At 36.0% G+C, this 17871-nt stretch overlaps 1 protein-coding gene across 6 annotated transcripts in view; it reads right to left on the bottom strand.

The window, feature by feature from the left end:
- The window catches only part of PCDH9 (protocadherin 9), a 670749-nt gene that overhangs the window by 234375 nt on the left and 418503 nt on the right, over window positions 1-17871 (bottom strand). For 3 of the 6 annotated variants that reach the window (XM_030964555.1, XM_030964639.1, XM_030964871.1), the window contains one exon: window positions 90-291. In XM_030964555.1, the coding sequence (XP_030820415.1) occupies window positions 90-291 (202 nt within the window). The remainder of the gene's footprint in view (window positions 1-89; window positions 292-17871) is intronic. The other 3 variants (XM_030964716.1, XM_030964788.1, XM_030964951.1) reach the window with 1 other exon arrangement.

Here is a 17871-nt window from a genome sequence, read left to right as displayed (position 1 = left end):
CTCGACCATTGCAAAGCTCAAAGGGATGAAAAAGAAAGTACCAAGTTAGCAAAGCAACTCAGATAAGCAGAGATAAGGTGGTGACTCACCCGAGTTGGGGTCAGAATTGCCATCAGCTTCAGTCCTCTTGTCCGGTGAAGCCTGGTCGTAGAATTCGTCCTGCGGCTGAACCAGAGGGAGAGGGTGTGAGATCAGGGTTCCACCACCCACTGGCTCGTGGTCTCCCAGACCACTGTCACTGCAGCTTTCCTGGGAGCCATCGGGGAGGTGAAATGTAACACGGCGCTGGGACTACAAAGAAGAGCACAGGACACACTGATTAGTGCTCTTCTTTTCAATTCTCTTGATTTTTTTTTAAACTTTTGACATAAAAATAGATCCCTGGCAATGCTTATGAAGCAATTGCTATTATCATGTTTGCTTACTGTTTGTTTGTGGTTTGGTTTGTCCTTCTTTCTTTTCTTTTTTTTCTGGCTTGCTTTTAGATGGGAAATTGGCAGATGGGAGAGACAAATTTCAAAGGTCTATCAAAGGTCTATATGTGCTCATCCATGAAGTAAACTTCTTCTAAGAAATTGATCAGTGGAAAATTAGGTATATTTCTCATAATTTTTAAAACATAATCTATTTAAAAACCTCTCTCTGAGAAGCAGAAACCATTAGAAACTATGTTATGAAAAGCAAATGATATCCAAAAATTTAATAAGTATATATTTCTGAGGTTAAAAACTGTATTATCATTATTCAAACTGGAAAAAAAAGACATCGACCAAACTAAACAAACCTATAAAAATGGTTGTCATCTTTTGGGAATAGTAGCATGAATAAATAGCTATCTATATTTAACTGATAGCAGTCATGTACCTAAAATGGATAATTAGGATTGATAATATATGTGTGAATTCACAGTGTTCAGCAAAGAATCACAAAATGCAATGACAGAATAAACATTATCAATTTGATAAGAGAAATAAAAATAAAACAGCACAGAGTTTGCACAAAAAAACACAGGGACTGAGAGGTAGAATTACACATTTTACTGAACTTCTTAAAAAAATAAACCTATAGCCATTTCAAAAGAAAAAAAAAAACAAACAAAACCTTCAGTGTGCACTTGGATTAGTTAACTGTTATTGATTTTGAACCTCTCTCATCTGGAGAAATAATCTGACTTTTGAATTGTGGCCACAGAATGATACAGTGATTCCCCAAGAGCTTCAGAGCTGATAGCACCGCTGCAAATTGTTTAGCAACCATGACTGTTGGATTCATGAAAGGAATATTACAGGTCTTCATGGATCAAAAGACTGCGTCTTTGAAGGATCGGAAGCAACTCGTTTAAGAGTACCTCAAGAGAGTGATTAAATTAAGTTAAGCACATCTTCCCACAAAAAAAAAAAAAAGGCAGCTTCAGTGGGCTGTATTGCTAGATTAATTTAGGATAAAGTAGAGATTTACAAAGTTTTTCTTATGCATAGTAACTGTTTAGTTTAATGGCTATTTCTCATCAATATTAGTAATCTGAAATTTTTGGGGTATACCTAAGCTAATGATTCAAGATTTCTACAGAGCCAGAAGAAAATGAAACATTTGGAAAATACTACAACAGGCATCTTCCACTAGTTAATACTTTTTAAAGTAGTTAACATCAGGTGTCCTATATCCATCCTGAAACAGCATCAGGCCCCAACTTTCTCTTTTTTTCTCCTCCTTTTTTCATTTTTCTTTTAATGAGTAAAACCTCAAGTAAATAGTACTAACTGTATGTTTGCTTATTAAAGACTATTTGTTAATGGTAATTGCTACCATTTTATATGATGATCAATAAAATCTACCAGGTTTCTTTTTATTCATCTCCCTTGGGTGCATATAGTTGATTAAGTCAACTTTAGATTACTGTGTTATTCAGGATAGAAATAAATGTAATACTATTTGCTCTTGGCTGTGATTTTATAATTAGTATTTTGCTTTTAAGTTCCTTTTCTAGCTTTAGGAATAGAATCCAGCTGTAGAAAACCAAATAGATCCTCTGAGTCATTGGATGTATTCATTACATCAACAGAGAACCTAACTCTATATGTGTCACTAAGAAAAACTTCAGCTCACACTTTGTTACTTTCTCTTACAACTTTTTTGTTCTGGAACTACCACCCTGAACAATTTTTAATTGCTATCCCATTCTTCCCCTTAAATATGAGCACAATAGAAATGTAGCTAACCGCATAACTTAAAGTCTTCTTTTTCTGCAACTACTTTCAGAAAGCTAAAATTGGAGATCTGTTTTCCAAATTAAGAATTTATATCACTATCAAAGTCAGCAAGTGGCAAACTGTTCTGATACATTCTGTCTACACCCACTCCCTCCCCAGGTCATGGTATGATCTGAGGAAAGGAGATTGCTTTCATTTGTTTTAAACCAAAAAGACACTATAAGAAGACATGAATGACTGAGAAATTAAGCCCTAAAATAGGGGAGGAGATGACAAATTAAGTTTTAGGATCTGCAAAATAATAAAATCCCTATAACTAATTAACTACATAAATAAATAATTACAAAAATGTCCTATTTCATGAGTTATATAGTAAAAGTACTGATCTTGGGTAACAAAAATTCCTCATACTAGCTAAAATCCACTCTCACTCTATACTGACAGTGATAGAGACCAGTTAGCCAGTAAAATGACCCTAACACTTTACTGGCAACTTCTTTGCTATTAATTTTTAAATCCATACTTTAAGTGATGAGAGAAAAGTACATTGTCTTGCCTTTCTGAGCCACTGTAGCAGAATGATCTGCTTTGGAATCTGGTCAACTCAAATAATGCCCTATTTTGCAAGCTATCATTTGTGGGCTGAGAGATGCTGTCATGGACTGGTTTTGCCATTGAATTATGCTAAAAGCAGTCTGACTCACCAAGTCCAAATGAAGATCCTGATAGTGAGGCAAAGATGTGACAGATAAGCTGCTAAGGAGACCTGGAGACATATGACTGGCAGTCAATCACTATAAACTGTAGAAGTCCAGTCCACTTTCACACAGTTGGGTTCCTCTCCCATATTCCTTCTTGGAGTGTATGAAGTTTTCTCCCTTGAAGTGCGGAAACCCCTTCAAGGATACTCCTTGAGGCTGAGTTAAAGAGATCTGCCCATAAGCATTGGTGTGGTGAGTTACATCAAGCTTTACTTAATAATGGTTTCCTTTTTGCTAGCCTTATGTAATAGCTTTGATATAGGGCACTATACCTATACTATACACTGCTAGTAGTTTTAGCTTTTTTTCTGTAGTAAATAAATCTGATTAAGATCTTTTGTCTAATCAGTTGTCATCTAAATAATAAATTAATTCATCTTTATATAAATGTATCTGATTTGCCATCATTAATCCTGTGGGACAAAGTTACTTAAACCATTGACAAAGTCTGGGATTAAGACTGGATCCAGTGACAACTGAATTCCTCTCTGAGAAGTTTAGAAAGCATGGGGGGCCTTTCTGCACCCCATGACTCAACAGCATGGCTTCTCTAATAAATTTTCTCTGAAGTTTTCATTCTCACACACAATGACCACTCACTAAGGAATCCACAAATCATTAAAAAGGGTTATAAAAAAATCTAAGGGTCATGTGAACAGTGACCCAGTTCCAGAGATGATGGATGGACAGCATGCAGTCCATAAAGAAACTTTAGATTTAGTTGTGGTATCAAAATAATGAGGGGAACAAGCCTTCTGCAGAAAGAGACTCAACGCAAATACTTAAGCTTGGGCATATCAGTAATTGAAAAGAAACATTGTCCTCAATGTACTGAGAGCTTAAAATTGTCAAGTAATGTGATATGTGGCCACTGCCTCCCCTGTCCAGAACCCTCCTGCCTGGCTGGTGGAGCCCAGCCTGGGATCTCTAGGCTAGGAAAGCTGCTGCAGTACCAAGACTGAGTGTGTAACACAGACACACACATGGACACTGATTTGGCCACAGCTGCGGCTACACAGCCTCAGATAAGGCTCTGGCCCCAGCAGCCCCCCCCATTCAGGACTCACACCAGGCACAGTCACACAGGGACAAATCCCCTCCTCGTCTTGGGCTGTCAGAGGCAGAAAGTCACAAGTGAAGCACACACCCCTCCCTCTCCAGGTTCACAAGCACATAGCACCAGCACAGGCCCTCTGCCCACCCAGAATCCCTGCTCAGATCCCAGTCCCCCTTACCGACCCCACAGGTCTCCAGCTCACCAGCTGGTCTCACTGGGGACTCACTGCCCACATGCAGCACTCTCACACTTGTCCCACAGGCAGGCCACACTCATGGGTCCTCCCCAGATACCAGCATTGTCCCACTGCCTGCCAGATACCCCCACCCAGACCTGGGGCTTCCTACTCTTGGCTGGTCCAGCCTGGAGTTTACCGGTGAATCTACACCAACACACCATGCACAGATGGCTTGGACAAGGTACACAGACTCTCCACTGGAGGCAGAACACATCACAGGATGTGATGCATAGTCCGGATCCAGCACTGAGCCCCTCACTGATTGTTCACTGAATTTCTCATCACCACCACAGCAGAGACAGGAACTCTTCTTTCAGCAGAAAATCCAATATGCTTAGACTATGCTCATGTTTATCTACTCGCTCATGCAACAAAATCCAGGTTTGAATTCTTTTTACCTAAAGACAGATTCAAGTTGTTTTGAGTAATGAGGTTTATAGTTGTTACAACACTGGGACTAAGGATAACAAGTAATTACAAGTTTAATTACACTACAACATACGTGGGATTATATAAGCATGAGATAAGGTTATGGTTCAGGTCCCAATGCTTGGCCAAAATTCACATCTAAAATCTGTGAGATACTCAAACATGAACAAGCATTTGGTGGGGAGGAATAGGGGTCTTCTTCAGGTCCTGAAAAAAATTCAGTCCTTATTTTTAATCAGGAATTATCACCTCATTGTTTTGTGAAACCCAAAACTGAAATGTGAATTCAGTCAAAGCACTATAATTTTACCTATGTCAAAGCAACTTCAGTATATAATTCAGAACAATTAGACTCAGTGGGGTTTTTGAACCTGGGCTGAGTTTAAAATTCAGGAAAACAATCAGGAATCATTCCTTTAATCACCTATTGCAGCAGATTCCATGAAGCTCATCTAGGTGAAGCATGACTTTATGCCCACAAGAGAAACACCATTTCAGATGGTGATAATGGATAGCAAACTCCTGTGCTGAAAACAGGACGGTTCAAGCGTAGTAGCAACACTTTTTTTTTCCCTTTTTTCGGACCAGGTGGTCAGCCAGCCAACACTTTTTAACATAGTAACAACCAAATTACATCAAATCAAAGACACATGAAACTGGTCTGGCTCCTTTTTTCCTGCTACAACGAAGTCAAATAGGTGCCTAGCATGTTCTAAGAACTGTAATTTGTGAAATTACGGCATATAAGTAATAGCTGTGGTACTTGAAAATACCAATAAAAATAGAAACACAAACTCTGGTGTAGAGATGAGGAATGGATGGCAGAGGATGGGGACATTTTAATCTTACTGATCAAGTACAAAAAATTAGAACTTGTATTTGACATAGCATAATGCATTTTTCTTTGTTATTATACTTTATTTGGAGATAATGAAAACACTTAAAAATATATTTGTGTTGCAGCTTGTCTTTTTTTTTTTCCATGCACTCTCCCATTCTATTTTTCTCATTCCTTCTTAATATGAGGAATTCAGTGGTGCCCAATGACAGAGCAGGTAATCATGGGCAAAAACTGAAACACTGGGGGTTCTGAACATCAAGAAACTTTTTTTTACTGGGAGGGTGACTGAGCACTGTCACAAGTGGTGTAGATACACTGTGTAGCTTCCCTCCTTGGGGATATTCGAAAGCCATTTGGACACAGCTCTGGACAAGCAGCTGTAATTATCCCTGCTTGATCAGGGGGCTGACTAGACACCCTCCAAAGGCCCTGTCCAACCTCAGCCATTCTGTGATTCTGTCAGCTCTTACTGAAAATAAAAGACAATATAGAATTATTTGGTGCAATTTCATATTTTCCCAGAGCTGAAAATATAATTTTGTACTGAAATACTTTATTTTCTACAATCTTAGCTGTATAAAATGTATTCCCATACTATAATTTCTAATTTCATCCATTACAAATCTATGGCTTTGGAAAAGTTGCATAGAGCATGATATTTACAATATTGAAGTCCTTACACAACCAAAAGAATTGGTAGAAATTGTACCTCAGAATGGATTTCTAGAAAAGGTAGTCCAATACTAGTGAGTTTAAGGCACTACTTATGAGACTTAGCTTTTTCACTGCTGCCCTGTTTTCCCAGACACACTCATACATGTGTAGAAAGTGGGCTGCAAATAATGCAACGTATTTTGTTGACCGGAGTGCTAAAAGCTTGAAGTACAGGAAAAATCATGCCAGTGATATAAAGTATTTGAAATTTCCTGTGGCAGGTGAGTTATGAGCTGTGTGGAAACAGAACTTTAATGTAGGAAGCGTAAGCACTAGGTTTCAAAATTGTTCTATTCTTTCCATTGTGCACTAGCTTCTAAAATGCATTTTATTTCCAATTATGTACTTGAATCATACAGCAAGTTACAGAAATCAGTATTAAGAGGAGATTCAGCTTCTTTTTTACTCCAAAAACCAAACCTTCAAGCTTTGTACAACTATTGTATTGTTTTTGCTAATCAGGAATCCCAGAAATAATTATACTATTGTTCCATTGCTGAAAGTCTCACAGGGACAAATTTGGCTACAGATCCTATCCATTGTTATAAACCAAGCTGTAATTAAAAAAACATTTCTACACTGGGTAGCTGGAAATAGAACCTGCTGAATGTTAACCAGCCGAGTTGCATTTTGAGTTTACAAATTAGGTACTTTAAATTTCTTCACTCAATACAGTTGTGAATAAAAAAGCCATGATTTCTCCTTGATTTTCCAAACAGGAAGAAGCCACTAAAACATCCTGTTCGCAGCAAGACAAATTAACTTTAAAGAATGGGATGTAGGTCTGTATATCAGAATATATATTCAAGCATGACATTTTTTTTAATTGTCATTGAAAGATTTTTTTAGATGTGGAGGTTTTGCATCAACAAAAAACTAGTTCCCTTTCTTTTCTGAACTACTATGCTATACTTTGTGTTAAGATGACAAAGAAATATTATGAAAAAGAAAACAACTTCAAAGAAAACATTCTGGGAATATTTTCCTTATGGAAAGATTCCTGATATGAAGGCTTAAAAGTGAAACTTGAACAAACAATTTACCTTTATTATGGAAAATAAACAGAAGAATCTATACCTGACATAATTTACGGAAACTTCACTCATGAATAAAGAAGTCAGAGGAGAAGCATATCAAAATAAAATCAAGTGTAAACAGTAGACAAATATCCTAAAAAGGCCGTGAGATGATTAAATGATGATTATGGAGAAGATACTGCTTGTGCACAAGTTTAAGAAGATGTTGTAAAGACACACGAAAAATCTATGCTTAATTCCAATTGTCTTTGTGGAAGATGTCTGTTTCATAACGTTTGTTCCTTCCAGGATCAAAACAAAGATTCCTATTTCATGCACTAAAACATGGATTTTTTTTTTCTTATGAGATCAAGCCTGTAAATGAAGACCAAGTCTCAAAAACAGATTAGTAACAGTTTCAACAAAACATATCTATGTTTGTATTTGCTCAGCAGAAAGAACTGGCAAGGTCTTCAAATTAACATATGGTTGCTGTATCACTTTGTTTTATAAATAAACAATGATTTGTTATATTTTGCAGTTCTGATTGACTTAGTGAAAGGCCCCTAAAATATACAATCCACATTCTCTTCCAGTTTGGAAAGATCAATCAAGGACTGTTGTAGTGTATCTCACAAGAGGGCCAGAAAGCACCTCAAACAGGGCTTTGTCTAACTCAGCTCACTGATACACACCTTCTTCTTTCATGTTTCACTGAACTTTGTAAAAAATTGTAAATCTGAGATAAAATCAATCTACTTTCTTAGTAAAATCCACTCTTGCTTTTCCCTGATAAACTTGGCTCAGGTCTGTGTTATGTACAAATTGTGCAGTAGATCCCTGCAATTTGCTAAGAGAAATAGAGTTATTTTTTCTTGGCTGCTTCTAAGCTAAACTTCCTCATGCAGTGCCCATAGCAGTCCTTATTCAAGGATCCTGCTTGCAGGGGATAATCCATTCTCCATGCTCATCTTGATATCTTAGCCACAGAACCAAGATAATGGAGATAGATAGGGTTTTGGACAATCTTTCAAGCTAAACTAAGAATGAAAAAAAGAAAAAGTAATTGCTACAGCCTCTTCATGCTACTTCTTCATACCGTGCTATCCATATAAATAGCTGGAGTGCCTCAGTATATACTTCTTTTTCCCCTTAAGGTAATAATGTTGGTATTGATTTCAGAATGTAAATTGTTGCTATACCAGACAATAATTTGATTTCTTCTGCTCAATTTCTCAGTACTAAAATTTCATAGAAATCTGTAAATTACACTGCAATGCATTAAAAGGAAACATAAATATAATTACCTATTATATCTGTCTTGCTACTAAAGCTGCACAGAACTAGCCTTTTCATAAAGGTGAAAAACATTATTAATTACCATCTGATGCATGACTAGGTAGGAATTGAGAGCGTGATGGTCCCAAGCACATTTAAACATGGAAAACAAAGAGCCTGTCTGGCTAGAGAGTTGTGTTAGCTTTTCAGAGACAGTGAATGAAGAAAATGAAGAAAAATCTGCAGTCAAATCTTGTGGTTTCCATTAACATATGAGACAGTATCACATTCTTCCCCTATTTATATGCTGATGTTCCTTCATTTTATTTCATGAAACTATAGTCTTTATTTCATAAATTCTTCCTGTTTTGTTAGGTTTTTTGGTGGTTGGGTTTTTTCCTTTTTGTTTTGTTTTGTTTGGTTTTGTTTTTAATTGGGCATTCAAAAGACTGACAAACCTTTAACTAAAGACACTAGACACAGGACTATCATATGTTTTAAGTTTTGCCTTCCTAATATCCACCTAAAAGGCAAATAGTCCTTTTCTATATGCATTATAAATAGGCATTTCTATTTACCTAAAATCATCTTGACTGCAAGGTAAATTTGACATAACAGGAAAGCTAAGTGTTAAATTTAATGTAGTCTAAACCAGAGCATTACCTTGTTCAACTTTCGAGTCTGGTAAAATATTAATAAATTTTGAACATTTTAAATATTAGCCCCCATCCTCCTGAATTAATTGTCTGAGACACAGAGAATCGGTTCTAAGCCTATGATTATGAAAATTAATATCTGAGATGCATGCAGGAAAGGAAAATGGAGAGAAAAGATGGAACCTTCTGTACAATACAACATAAAAGAAAATAGCCATGTGTGTTTCCAGTAGAAAACTAAGCTAATTTTCAGAAATATTATTCACCCAAATGGCTAGGCGTTAGTAAACCACGTTAGCTTGACATATTTATTACATATTTTTATGAGAAACTCTGTGGAAAAAAAGCCTGAGAACGATTTCATTAAAAATGGAACAAATTTGTATATACATATTAAAAATTAAAAATCAATGGAGGAGGAAAGGCAGCTCTAATGAACATTCATGCCATCCTAAAAGAGATATAATTGTAAAAGAACAGCACCATGCCTTTTTGGAATGCCTGTACTCAATCATTGACTATAGATGACAAGGTAAACTTAGGGCATGTATTAGAAGATGTAACACAGATTAATTCCTTTGACAACTCTGTTGTTATAACCCATGACATTAGAGAGACATGAAGTTCAGAGATTTCAAATTTAAATGCCCCAAATTAACCTACCTAGATCTTGCACTATGTTCATAACTATTTAGCCACTTGACTTTAGATATTCAATACTTAAAATTTTATCTGTGTTTAAGAAAAGTATTTAAGATGCAAGACCCTGAAGAAATAGATCTCACTGACAAAAAGATACTAGACTGACTTGCATATAAACAATTTAATTGTAATAGAATTGTATTTTATGTGATCTTTAGTAATTTGAAGACTTCAGCGATCTTCAATTTATTTGTTTAGTTTTATTTTGGTGATGAGGTACTCCTAGCATGACAGATAATGCACATTACAAGTGCACTCAATTGAAGAAGCATTTCAGAAGCACTGTACCAATTAAAAAAACCAGAGTAACTTCTCTATACCCTGAGAAGTTTTACATTAGTAAAAGCATGTGTTGATCAATAATGCATATGAAGTACTAAATGTAGAAACAGCTGTTGCTGAGATTTAACAAGTTAAATTATAATAATATATTTACCCTGCTTTACATTCTGTAAAACTCATCCAGCTTCCATAATGTGAATGGGATAATAAAGCTTCAGGGACTTACTTTAACCTATAAATCACATTTTTAAATGTTAGAAGGAACAATTGAGAGTATTTCCTGTCTCAGGACTGTACATTATCTGGAGGCTGCTTATAAAAGTAACCGTATTATTTTAATATATAAGAAAATTGACTACTATATTTGCATTTACATGTATAATGTTAACATAAATTATGATTATAGTATTTAATGAATTACAGAAGTGTTCCATCAACTAAGGCTTATTAATTATATTGAGTAAACTGATACATGTAGTATGATGTCAACAATCATTACTGACACTGCATCTTACTGTTGAAGCCTAAAATTACTGTGCTACAGATGTACTGTGTATTTAAGGTTCCATCACTGTCAGTAACTACAGAAGATATGCAGAGCTCTGCAGTGCCAGGAAGCAGGAAACTTTACAGTGATTTTCAGCAAAAAGACAGATGTGATAAAAACCCCTTTGGTATTCTGTTCTATTAGCATTCTTTAGTATCACATATAACCTTGGAAATCAAGCAGGCCATGGACCTTGTGTGCAGGTAACAATCTTTTGTCTGGGGTGATGCAGCCCTTGCTCGATATTAGAATTAATCTGTGATTTGAACGTTTTCATTTTAATAATGTATGTAAAAGGAAGAAAAACATGCTTCAAATTCCTCAGGTTTAACAAAAAATGACCAGCGTCCACTAGGAAGTTTGTACCAAAGGGCTTTAAAGGTAGTAACTGTCCTAAAATGAAAAAAATGTGTGGGGGGGAAGGTGGGGTGAGGGAGAGAAAGTCTGAAGGCCTGTAAATGATCAAACTGTAAACTAACCGGTGTTCATAGTGACATCATGACAGAAATCTCCACTTTTATTTATGTGGGTTTGAGGAAATTAAATTAAGATTATATGGATCTTCAATAAAACAAGGATTAAAAATGCAGAAAAAAACAGAATTCTTATAAAGACTCTAGGGATATTTTGTAATAACATGGGACAGGAGGAAAGAAAGGAAGGAGGCTTTCAATTTAGGGATGTTGTTGGAGAATACTAAATTAGGACATTGCTTCCTGAACTAGTAGTGGCATGTATAGGTATCTGTCACTGTCAACTCACTGGGTTACAATTAATTCTGAGTCAGCAGTCGTGTCCTCTCCTACAAGCACAGAAAGCAGAAACAGCAGCAGCACTGCTTTTTGAGGACGAGAATGTTTGCATGCTATGATTCCAGAAAGCAGCTGTACATCTATTAACACAAGGAGCACTAGAGCTGTCACATTAGATAAATGGATCCACACTGGAAAAACTGAGTGGACATGATTGTCAAGGATAATATGGTTAAGCTAGTGCATCCTGGGAGAGATGTAATTTCTAGAATATTTTAATTTCGAAACTAATATTATTATCCCAATTGATTCCACACACTATAAGCTAATTAAAACACCTCTGTTAACATATCTGCACCTCTAATAGAAAAAGAACTAGACAGTAATGTATTTCCACCATAAAAACATATGCTTTCTCACTTGGGAGAGCATGTCCTTGAGAACTGCTTTCTTACCCACAGTTTTATGAATTTATTTTAGGTTTGTTTGTTTGTTTGTTTGTTTTGTTTTGTTTTTTTAATTTAAACTCCCAAAGCTTTGGAGTTTTCATTTTGCATATGCAAACATGTGATACAGAAAATTAAAATGAAAAAAAAAATTTCCCAGCTTTTCACTTAGGATTCTCCAGTATATTAAAAATACTGACTGCTGACTTCTCTTCCAGCACACATAACACACATGTATATCTGCTTTGAACTATCTTATAATGTCAAAGCTTGAAAAACTAAACCCACAGAGCACGCTAGTATTTTCAGTGGCTGAAGGATTTTTGAGGGTTTGTGTGGTCTTTGATAAGGGGTCTTTCATTCCCGTGCCATGTTAACTGTTGGGACAAGTCTCTGCTACATGAAATTACAATCCCAAATAAAACATAAAATCAAGAATAAGCCTATGAAGGTGTTCCCACACAGAGGTTTCTATTTAAAAAAAATAAATAAATAAAAGTGCCAGCAGCTTAGCCAGAAAGAGAGCTAAAACCTCATTAACAAACAGGATGAAAAAGGAAACAAGAAAAAAATTACGTCTTGCATGGAAATCAGCAATGTGACAGTGGTATTGCTGTACTATCAAAACAGCAGATACTCTCAATGGTATCTCACTGTGAGAAAAAACAGTTAGGATGTATTTTCTGCTGGCCTCAAGCAGAAGTCAAATGAGACCTGACAAGAATTATGATTATTATTAGACTGCATCCAATTTTCAGTATTTTCCACAAATTACATATGGCATGCTCTTGACACATTAAAAGTTATAGGGAAAACAAGAACTCTGACTATCATTTAGATAGTGTCAGGTAATGCTGCCAAATGCCATGCTCCCCTTAGAACAAGCAGAAAATGTTTGATACTCCACATTATATTCTGATGTTGTATAATAACCTACTTTGTGCTTCTTGAGATTAATGTTAGTAAAATAAAATCACACTGCTGAACTTCTTTCAGGAGCTTAAAAGAATAACTTTGTAGAAGTCTCTGAAGTTATGTTAACTGATGCTAATAGTCACCTACTTTTACACGGCTTCTGTTGTAAAGACAGTCACTAAGTCACTTTCAGAAAAATACAGAACTTTAGACAACCTTGGCCTATGACTTCTTCATTTTCTGTCTACAAAACTGAAGAAAGCAGGAAGTTGGACACCTACTTTGGGCATAAAACAGTTTCGTGATTAGTGCATTTATTTTTCTAATGTGCATACTAGCAAGTGTCTCATTTCACAGAATTTGTTGGATGCCATCACCTTTGATCCCCATGTTTAAAACTGATGGATTTATTTGTGCCCTCTCTACCTAGTACACATGACCATGTTAATTAATACAAATGGCTAAGGACTGCTGGCTTTTGAGTCCAATATTTACTAACATTTCAAGGGCAATTTGTATGTGCTTTTCAAACTCTAGTTTTTCATTAGGCAAACTGACAAGCACAAAACTTCTGTCTCACATTTTATTTTGTGCAACAATACTAATTTAAATAAAAGCATGAAAATCACAGCGTCACAAAGGAATGAAACTGCACTTCACAAAAAAATTGTAAAGGTATATGCACATGTCTTATGTGTCTTCATTTCCCAGAGAATATGAAAAAAATAAGTCTTTATAGGTTGCATCCAAACCTAAACCAATTGTTGAAAAATATTGCAGTTACATCATGATAAATTCCACATTGCTAGTTATCTACTGAACAGACAGGACACACTTCTAAGTAAGAAATTAGCATTTGAAAAATTATTAAATAAATTACTCTTATATAAGGGCAAATTGAAATGGCTTGTTTTAATATTGATTTCTCACATATAGTAGCTCATTTCTGATATGATCCTTTCTATGACAGATGGGTGAAAATGCATGGTGGCACTTTGAGATTTAAGGTGTTATCAAACTCTAGAATAAATCACAGAGCTCAATGCCTGTGGAAGCCACCTTATCTCAGTCTTCACAGGTTGACAAGGCATGTAAAGAATGCATCCAAACTCCCTGGTTTGATCTCTATTGTTGACAGATCACAGATACGGAAGTCTGAGATATTTCCACAGAAACTGCAAGTAGGATGATAACCAGTCAAAAATGGCAGACAACCACACCTATTTCTTCAAAAAATGTGAAAGTGGAAAGGTGCTTATTTTCTTTAGAGTGGGTGACCAGAGAAAGATGTCATTACATTACAGTTGCTAGTAATATTTTTAAAAGTAGTGAAAAGAGCAGCAAAAACAAGTTTTAGAAAATTCTCTGAAATGGAGACCTTAATGCTTCTTCACACAATTTTGAATTTCCTTAGTAGAAAGAATAAATGTGGGCCTAACTTAGAAGCTAGTATAGTCACTGAAAAGTTTTCCACTGATCTCAATGGGATTAGGATTGGTTTATAGGCATTTCTGCTACCACTAAGTTTAACAAAATTCCACATTTTTCCTGTCATCTGTTATTGTTATGATTGTTTCTGATTTTACCAACCTTTTAAATCTAAATTACATTACTCACAGATATTATGTTTTGTACTAGAGATACTCATTATACATTTCTACTTTTTTGCCCTGTGGTGTTGGATTTTCTTTTCTAATGTGTGCTAGTAAGTATTCCTTCAATATAAAAAATTAAATCTGATTATGGTTTCTTAAATAAGCTTTAAGTATATTAAATAATCACTTTGACATGAAGTGTTTTGTGTGACAGTGTTTTGTCTGTACATGCAAGTTCCTGTGCCTGAACTTCCTAGAATTAATTAAATATATATTCCTTTAATAGCTTATCTCTCTAGTTTCTAAATGGAGATCAAATTCTTATGTGTAATTAATTAACTTTATATGAAGCCTGCCCTTAACTTCTGAATTATACAATGTCCAAAAAAAAAGCAGTAAAAAATTATGTGGCAGTCAAAGCAAGATCGACATTTCAGTATGGAATCACAGGCATGCTTCATTAAAGGCCAAATCCTGCAGTTCTTCCTCAGAAGGTAATGGAGGCCTTACACTGCAATAAGGAATGCTGATTCCATTGACAGGTAATTACTCTGTTAATAGCTCCATTATGCAAAGACAGACCAGCCAAACTGCTAAGGTGTCAAGCATCCATCACTTTTGGTCAGATCAAACCTCCCATACATGCAGGATATAGGACAGCCAAGTCCCACTTGGCACAGATGTATTCACTTTGGTCCTTGAAACACCACATGCTCTGTGCCCAGGTAGAGCCACAATAGCTGAAAGCATGTATTGGAGGAAAAAAGGCAGCTAGGGGACTTAGATCAGCCTTTTGGTATCATTTTTCTGCAAGAGTTCCTGGAACTGGGGAAAAAAAAGCAGGTATGACTATGTTTGGATAAGTGCTTATCACAAAATTTACTCTTCCACGGGAATAGTTTTAGATAATATTGTTATTTATTTAGGAAATAACTAGTTGTAATTAGTTTTACTGAAATGAATACAATCAAAATTATAAAATTTTACATCATATGCAAACAAAAGCCTAAAATATGTGTCTATTAGAGGAGTGCCTTCTGTACACTTTGAAAAAGACCAGAGGGTATGAGCTTTGCTCTGTAGGGGCATGATTATTTATCATTATTTCTTAGAAAAGGGCATAGTTTAAAATCTCTAGAATAGAAATTAGAAGCCCTCTGAAATTATGTATTTTGAGTAGTATTCCTAAGAAAAACAGTAAAAGTATCAAAAATAATCCAAAATCAAGCTGTACATGGATAACTTCATAATGAGGAAGCCAAATGTTTCTCACACTAGGAAAAGAAATGCTATGATACATGCCCTGGGTTGACAGATGGAAGAAAAAGAAAGACAGATGTGTTCTAATTTCTTGGGTAGTGTTTGGGGTTTTTTGTTTTTTTTTTTTTTTTTTCTTTTCCTTTAGTCCTTTTTTCTGTAAGATGACGATCAGGCATAGATGAAACTGCTTACTCAATAACACTGGCTACAAATATTCACCAGAGCAGTAATGCCAAATATCCTTTAGGACTTTGCCCACTAGTATAATCTCGAATGATATTCAGTAACAAGGAAAATGAGTAACAGCTGGCACTTTCCTTAGAAATGGCAAAACACCAACCAGGTCCAGTTTGTGCAGCCCTGGTAGAGGGGACCATCTGGAATGCTAGCCTGAATCTTAACAATTAAAATCAGGGGCCAGGTCAGACAAGTGGCATCTTAAAGAATTCATGATTCTGAGTTTCTAAGCTAAACTGAAAATGACAGAGAAGCCAACATGTGAGGGAATATAAGTAGTCATTCTCACCCAGGGGATGGAGGGTCATCATGTGCTTAAAGTACCTGAGTTAGAAGACAGACTCTGCGGCATATTTGACATGTAATAAAATGTAAGTCACTATAATCAATAGTAAGTTTCCAATTAAACTCAGAATAAGATACCTGGGATCTATCTTCCAGGTACTGAAAACTTCCTGATGGTGGCCAGCTGCTGTCAGCTGCCAGTGATGTGAAACACCTAACATTTGTGCTTGTTGGTAAGTGGGAAAGATCACTGCCTTTTTTTTTCAACTAGGCATGATGTTTTCAAAAGCTAACATGATATTTGCAAATGAATTTAAGATGCTCAGATGGCAAATGCTATCCAGAGAATAAACACTTTATTATTTTATAATTTGAACTAGAAGAAATATGCTTAGCATTTCAATTAACTTGATTATAAAAGGCTTAACACTGAGAAGTGAAAGGATGGAAGAACAGAAAAGTAGCACTGTGAGAGGAAATACTCGAATAACATAGGAAAAAATACTCTTCCCTTACAAAATTTGATTGAACATTCGATGAAGTAAAGATAACAAGAGAGCCATGGGGAAATAACATAGGCAGCAGTAACAGCTCCACATGATTACTGTGGTTAGCGATGTGTCCTGCTTGATGGATCTAAATTATTATGCTTTCTAGTTGTTTCTGAGGATATACATTCCCACTTAAAAAATAAAAAAAAGAGAAGAAAAAGCAGCAGATCTATCTTTGCCTCTTTTGCTGCGTTCATAATGTATTGTTATTTTCTTTAATCTCTTAATTGCAGTTCTATAGGAATGAATTTTACTTTAAGATATTCATGGTCATGCTCTGATTTTTAAACCAGTAACAATTAAGAATTATGTTTTTTCTTCCCCATTACCCTCCCTGCCCCCCCAGACATTTCCTTGTAAAATCCAATAGTCAACTACCTGCAAACAACAATGGCATCTTTAAGAAAATAAGTATAGGAAGACCCTTATTAAGTGATGGCAAGAACAGGATATATGTAATAGAATTAAATGTGCCCAGGGTTCATAGGTGACAAAAGAAAAGCTTTTTTATATAAAGCAGAGATAAAAGAAAAAGGATTGAAATGTGAGCCCTCTGCAGAAGAAAATGGGAGACTTGGTTACCTGGGATATGGAGAAGGCTGAGGCACATAACAACTTTTTGTTTTGGTCTTCTCCAGCAAGTGCTCCAGCCACAGCATCCAAGTCACAGAAGACAAAAGGAGGGACTGAGAATGAAAAACTGCCTGCAGTAGGAAATTATCAGATTCAAGACCATCTAAGGAACCTGAAGGTACTCAAATACTTGGAACATGATGAGATATATCTGTGGCTCCTGAAACAACTGGCAAGTGAAGTGCCTGAAGTGCCTGAGCCACTATCCATCTGAAGTCATGGGAATCTAGTGAAGTTTGCTCCCACTGGCTGGAAAAGGGGAAACAGAAGTTCAACTTTTAAAAGAGGGAAATAACAAAGACCTGGTGAACTAGAAGCCAGTCAGTCTCAACTCGTTGCCTGGCAAGATCATGGAGCAGATCTTACTGGAAATTATGCTAAGGCACATGGAAAAGAAGGAGGCAATTGATCACAGACAACATGACTTCACTAAGGGCAAATCATGCCTGTAAAACTTGTTGGCTTT

Source organism: Camarhynchus parvulus, chromosome 1 (assembly GCF_901933205.1).
Source record: "Camarhynchus parvulus chromosome 1, STF_HiC, whole genome shotgun sequence".
Classification (NCBI taxonomy): domain Eukaryota; kingdom Metazoa; phylum Chordata; class Aves; order Passeriformes; family Thraupidae; genus Camarhynchus; species Camarhynchus parvulus.
The sequence above is the reverse complement of the archived record's forward strand: the minus strand, read 5'-3'. Positions and strand labels throughout refer to the sequence as shown.